The sequence below is a fragment of the Uranotaenia lowii genome, chromosome 2 (genome assembly GCF_029784155.1).
Source record: "Uranotaenia lowii strain MFRU-FL chromosome 2, ASM2978415v1, whole genome shotgun sequence".
Lineage (NCBI taxonomy): Eukaryota > Metazoa > Arthropoda > Insecta > Diptera > Culicidae > Uranotaenia > Uranotaenia lowii.
The window spans coordinates 36,125,625-36,131,769 of record NC_073692.1 but is presented as its reverse complement, the minus strand read 5'-3'; the positions used below and the strand labels follow the sequence as shown (position 1 = coordinate 36,131,769).

At 32.3% G+C, this 6,145-nt stretch overlaps 1 protein-coding gene across 1 annotated transcript; it reads left to right on the top strand.

Annotated features, from left to right (window-relative positions):
- The first annotated feature begins 344 nt into the window (after positions 1 to 344).
- On the top strand, positions 345 to 2,222 carry LOC129746188 (uncharacterized). Its single transcript, XM_055739733.1, has 2 exons — positions 345 to 500; positions 1,415 to 2,222. Exons 1-2 carry the CDS (start codon positions 361 to 363, stop codon positions 1,827 to 1,829), a joined length of 555 nt encoding a protein of 184 aa, XP_055595708.1. The 5' UTR covers positions 345 to 360; the 3' UTR covers positions 1,830 to 2,222.
- The last annotated feature ends 3,923 nt before the right edge of the window (positions 2,223 to 6,145 follow it).

Sequence of the window (6,145 nt, the reverse complement as noted above, 5' to 3'; positions counted from 1 at the left end):
TGCACGTTATTTTTTTCCTTATCAGATCTGAAAACACATGAAAGTAATAGCACCGATTAACTGTTTTATTGTTTAACAACATTCAATAATAACAACCAAACATTCTTCTTTGATCTGTATAGGACTTTCCAGTGCATGTTTTCATTGGGAATGGAAATTAATGCAATTTGTTGATAAGAAACGATCGTCTTGATTGCAGGAAGAATCTTTGGCAATGCTGGAAATCTCACAGTTATGCAAGTACTCTATGCTCTATGTTATGTTATGCTCTAATAACATCGTAACTGCTGGTAATCTATAAAAGAGGGCATACAGTCAAGTTCCATTCCAGTGTCCAACTTCATTCAACAGCTCTCAGTGATGGCAAAACTTGCAGTGGTTGTAGCATTTCTACTGATAGGAATCAATGGATTCCTGTCGATTGAGAAAAGTTCCTTTGTAGCTGCTTCAGGTTTCGGCCATGAAATTGTGGCAGCCGTATTGGATTCCCTCAATTTGAAGTAAGTTTCATCGATTTTATCATTATTATTTTTATTTTATTTTGTTGAATTTGTTGTATGCAAGTTTAGTTCGAAAAAATATGTGTACTGAAATTCAAAGTTCTTGTATGGATCGATATAGAAGCTAATTGAGTTATCGTGGTACTGCGTTGCACTGTGGGAGATCAGACGGAGAAAAAGTGACTGTCACTTATTGAAAAAATAAAAAAATAAAATTATTTTCAGGAAATAGAGATCTTTCTCAATTTAGTTTGGACCCCTTTTTGAGATTTTTATATCCAAAATTAAACGTCTACTCCAATCATGATATATATATTTCAACGTTATTATTATAATATGTGAACACGATAATACGATTTGTGATTCCCTGTGCAACCTCATTGGGTATGACTAAAAACGTCTCCCATAACAAGACAAAAGAGGATGGAAATCACCGACCAAAATCCAGAAAACTTTCCGCTGCTTTTCTGAGAAAAGCAGTGATGAGCGTTTTTTTTGATGATTTGGTGAGTCAATGCTGAACTGTGGGTGTAGATGATTTAATGTGTTTTTAACAACCAGCCTTCTATTGAAAGAAAAAATCTTATTGAAATGAAAGATTCAATGCAAGTTTCAATGGTGGAATATTGTTAATCTTTTTTTTATGGGATTTTCATCCTTTTGGATGATTTATCCCTAGTTATTGTTAATCTTTATTTGCTATCTCAGTAAGGTACAAAGCTTCACTCTACACTAGCAATTGCTAGTTCCACCAAAGATCGTCAATACGCGAATTGCCTTGTTGTGAATTTAAACAAATCTCATGCTAAAAACCGTTGAAATTTTTTTTATGTTTATCAGTCGGAATAAAAATTTGAAAACCTTAAGTGTCAAAGCCGTTACAGTGATCTAACTACTATCTGTATTCTCCCTAGCTTGCACAAAGCCAACCAACTACTGGAAAAGCAGCACAACGCGATAAAAGCAATACATTCACAGCTCGCTAACATACGGACAGAAATCCAAACGATCAAGAGAATCGAAGCCGGTATGAAGAAGGACATCGATTCGCTACGCGCAGAGATTTCAAACAACGAAAACAAGCAACAGGAAAGGCTGGAAATGCAAAACCTCGAAACGAAAACCACCAATGAAGCGCTACGTGCTGAGCTTGCCGATATGAGAGAAATGATCCGTAACATCCAACAATCTCAGCTGAGAAACGACCCTCCAGCAATAAAAAGAACCTCGAGTACAACCCATGGTCCATATAAAAGCATTAACGGATTTCAACCGATTAAAACCGCTACTCCTATTAAAACTAGTCGAAGTTGTAATCAACTGATATGAATCTAGATATTTAGCAACCATGTTCTGTATGGCTGATAAGAGCATGAGTTGATCGGCTAACGATCGGAAATGTGATTCAACATCGAATGAGCAAGAGGAAGTTTCGAAAGCTCCTGAAGTATTTTTAAGTGCATCTGGACATTAACAACAGCAAGGAACCAGAAACACTCTACAGGATAACATAAGTTTCAGGGGAAAAATCCTCTAAAAATAAGTTCTGGTGAATTCCTATACCATCGTTGAAGAGAGTAAATGGAAAAAAGTGACTTTCTGTGTTCAATACTCCATATTTGAACCATCCGGAATTCATCAGTCCCACATAGGAGTAGTTATTTCATTCCGTTTCTCTGTATGGAATATCATAGATCAGGGGTGTGATTTCAATATAGAACTGTTCCAATAAAATAAAAGATTATAAATGAAATATTTAAACATCGATCTTCTTGTTGAGATGTAAGTCTGCTATTATTTCAAACATGTGAAACATTTCTCTTACACACACTATAGGGAGTTCCAAAACAGGGCTTAGTTTTCGAATCAAAAGTTTGGGTGCTAAAACGGTTCTTTGGTCTGCCAAAAGGTCCCATGCCCAATTTACGCTTATTTGGTTAACTCAAAGGAGTCGCTCGAAGTGATTCAAGTTTATCTGGAAATTTAGGATCTGTTCTAGCTTGAAGCGATGCACACAGGGGTAAATGCACCTAATAAGCGATCAAAATTATTTTCGGACAAACGATAAACGGTAGACATTTTATGCCTTCACTACATTTTTATATTTTTTGATGATCTTTCAAATTCTTGAAAGAAAAAAATGATTTTTTCACCTGGAAGGGAGATAAAAAAAAAATTTCTTGAAATCATTTGTTAAGAGACTTGATGTCTTTACAAAAGTTGTAGATCTTATTATTTTTAGCAACTTTGTTGAAAACACCATAAAGATGAAAAAAATAACGAGCATTTTGACAAGTAATTTTGAGTTTTTATTTAATATCTTTTTTAGTACATATACGATTTACAAACTTGGTATATTTGAGAAAGTTGTTCAAATCGTTGAAACACACAATTTTGTGGAACATTTCAAATACGTATTTCAACTAAGAAAGAAGATATACTCAACTAAACTTACTTTGAATAAAGGGAATCCAAAACGGCTGCCAGAATTTCATGGCCGAAACCTGAAGCAGCTACAGAGGAACTTTTCTCAATCGACAGGAATCCATTGATTCCTATCAGTAGAAATGCTACAATCACTGCAAGTTTTGCCATCACTGAGAGCTGTTGAATGAAGTTGGACACTGAAATAGAACTTGACTGTATGCCCTCTTTTATAGATTACCAGCAGTTACGATGTTATTAGAGCATAACATAACATAGAGCATAGAGTACTTCAGGCGCGGTCCTATGGGGGGGGGGGGGGGGGGGGGGTGATCGGGGTGATCACCCCCCCCAAGCGGCAAAAATCCGTTACAAAATACCCGTAAATGCTCGAATTTCTATAAAAAGTTGGAACTTTTCTTAGTAGGTGTGCTTTCCAATTTTAAAAATTTTCCACTCCGTGGGGGTGTTTATTCCACAAAAAAGTTAATTTATCACTTAAAAGGCTCAATATTGAAAAAAGTCGGTTCACTAAACTCAAGCAGCTGTAACTTAGGATTTCCTGGACTGAATTATACCAAATAACTTTTGTTGATATGTTACTCAACGAAAGTGTGTTGTTGAGTGTTGATTTGGAATTTGCTATTAATAAAATGTAGGGACAACTTTTTTTTTAAATTGTCACTAATTTCCCTCATGGGCCTCAATTAACACAAGCAAATCGCAACAAATTTTAGTATTTGCTTCAAATTCAGAGCTTCTGAATTCTTGATTTTGTTTTGAATTTGAATGAAATGAAAAATTTGGAAAAGTCATACAGGTGGGTGAAACACTGAAATACTTGAAATATTTGTTCTGCTTTCCTCATACATTTATTGCCTTCAATTGCAGAATAAAAAATCAGATTCTGAATCACAGTTGAGATTCTCTTTCGCGAGAATTTTTCACCTTCAATTAATCCACCATTGAAATATGAATTAGAAACTTAAAATTAATAACCTATATTATGAAATTCAAAAACAAAAATTTAAATTTTAGATCTGATATTATTTAATTCTGTTTTAAATGTATTACATCAAACATTCATGTTATGGATGACTGTGAAAAAAATAAATACTGCCAAACAAAAATCGAATATAAAATATTCACAGTAATCCGATCAGGAGAGCATGCCAAACAAAAACTAAAACATATTTCAAGGAGATATTTATATATTTCTTAGATAAAATTTGGATCTCAAGGTTTTCGACTATAAGTTTCCTAAAACTGGGTAATATCTTATTTTGATTGAATTTCTCGAACAGGATTGAACTCACTTTCAACGCTAAAGAATTTTCTTCAAATTGTTATAAAATATTATGATCATATCTTATTTTAATATGCATACATCATTCCATAAAACACGGACATCGAAGTCAACGGCCCAAACCGTGCTTTAATGAAATTCGCTCAACCCATTCATAAAATTGAATTCAATTGAATTGAAACCATAAATGGAGCATGGTTTTAGCAAACTATGTGAGTTATTGAAATTCCTCTAGAAATTTTACTCGAAGCATTCATATCTTGACGAGTTATAATTATGTAAGATTTTTTTTCTGCCCAATATCAAGCTATGCTATCTGAATGAGATATAATCTTTATTTGAGCATATCAAAAACTGATATAATTAAGCTATGATCGTATAGACTTTTTATATGATTTGAAATATTTTAACATCGTACGAGTACTGAATTTTAACTCATATTGATAGAAAAAAATTGAGTATCAAAATATCTCATTTTGATATAATTTTGATTTTTCCTCCTAATCGGGAAGAGTTTAAATTTAAAAAAAAAAACCTCTCAAGAGATTTCAGCAATAATAAATCGAAGAAAGAGATTACGTTTTATGACTTTGGCGTTTCTTATGAGTTTTTAGTGCCAAAAAGGAACAAAAAAGTATTTATATCAGCTGTTTCAGGAATTGGTGTTGGAGATAGAGATTCAAAAATTCATCTCTAGAACGCAAAATCTGCATTCAAAACTATAACACAAGAAAATAAAATTCACATTTTCCGAAGTGCAAAGAATTTGAAACTTATTTCAACTTATTTAGGAGCTCTACATGCAAATTTGTATTATTTTATCAGCGCTTTTTTTCGGTATAAATTTTGAAAATACAAGGCTCATTGGAGAAATTTGTGCACTTTTAGCAAAAGTGTAAAATATCAAAAAAAAATTAGAAAAAAAAGGTATTAACTTAATGATCAATTTTCATAAAGACTGTGAGTAATTTACCATGAGAAAAAAATATAGGAGTAAGTATCTTTCCCCATTTTGTAAAATACGAAGATTATCTAGACGAAATCTGTATTGTTTTTTTTTCGGGAATTTGTAACTTCTTAGCATTCTCTCCCTCTGACCTGCATCGTTGAATAAATAAAGGATAATGAAAAGATTTACCATACTTTTTGTTGTTCAGGTTAGTTACTTCATCAATTATCATTCATCGATTTCACTCTGAACTGCTAAGTTTTAAAATTACTCAATGCCAGAAAATAAGAAGGGAAAAATAGACAAAAAAAATCGAGTTTAAGACGCAAAAAAGCTTCCAAAATCAGTTTGCCACGGTTTAATTTTTCCCTTGTGAATTAAAACTTTCCCCTTAGCATTCCACTATTTTTTCGGCAACAAGGCATTCTACCATGCAAAACAGTCAGAAGATCTTTTAGCGATTTTTAACCAACACTCCTGGATTCCTATAGATCTACAGCAATTATGTCACCAATACTGCTTTACGCTCATCTACAAAATAATATTGAAATTTTAATTTAAAATTTAGCTTAAGGTTTGATATTCTTAATCTGAAGGCTTGGCTATTTCAATTGCAAATGATTGAGACTGTTAACTAAAGAAGAGTATTAACATTCAGAATTAACCCTTCATTTCATTATTTTCTTTATAATTCAAAATTATTTAAAAAAATGGTAATTATGTGGAGGTGAACAAAGATTAATCACTTTTGTTTGTAATTTATTTGTTGTAATACAATTTAAATTGAAAATTTTTGATGTTAACTTTAAACTCAAGAGCAAATCAAATAAAATTCGGTTCCAAAATTTTGAAACTGATTTTGATAATCGGTTTCTTCTACTTAATTTATATTTAAAGTGTTGATTTTATATATTGTGTTTGAAAAATTTGAAAATTATAATACTAATATACTATTAAGTATTTAAG

Excerpts from the sequence above, each read along its gene's own strand:
- LOC129746188 (XM_055739733.1), top strand. The coding sequence starts at position 361 with ATGGCAAAACTTGCAGTGGTTGTAGCATTTCTACTGATAGGAATCAAT. Across the intron at positions 501-1,414 it reads TTGGATTCCCTCAATTTGAA|CTTGCACAAAGCCAACCAAC; the intron begins GTAAGTTTCATC and ends TATTCTCCCTAG.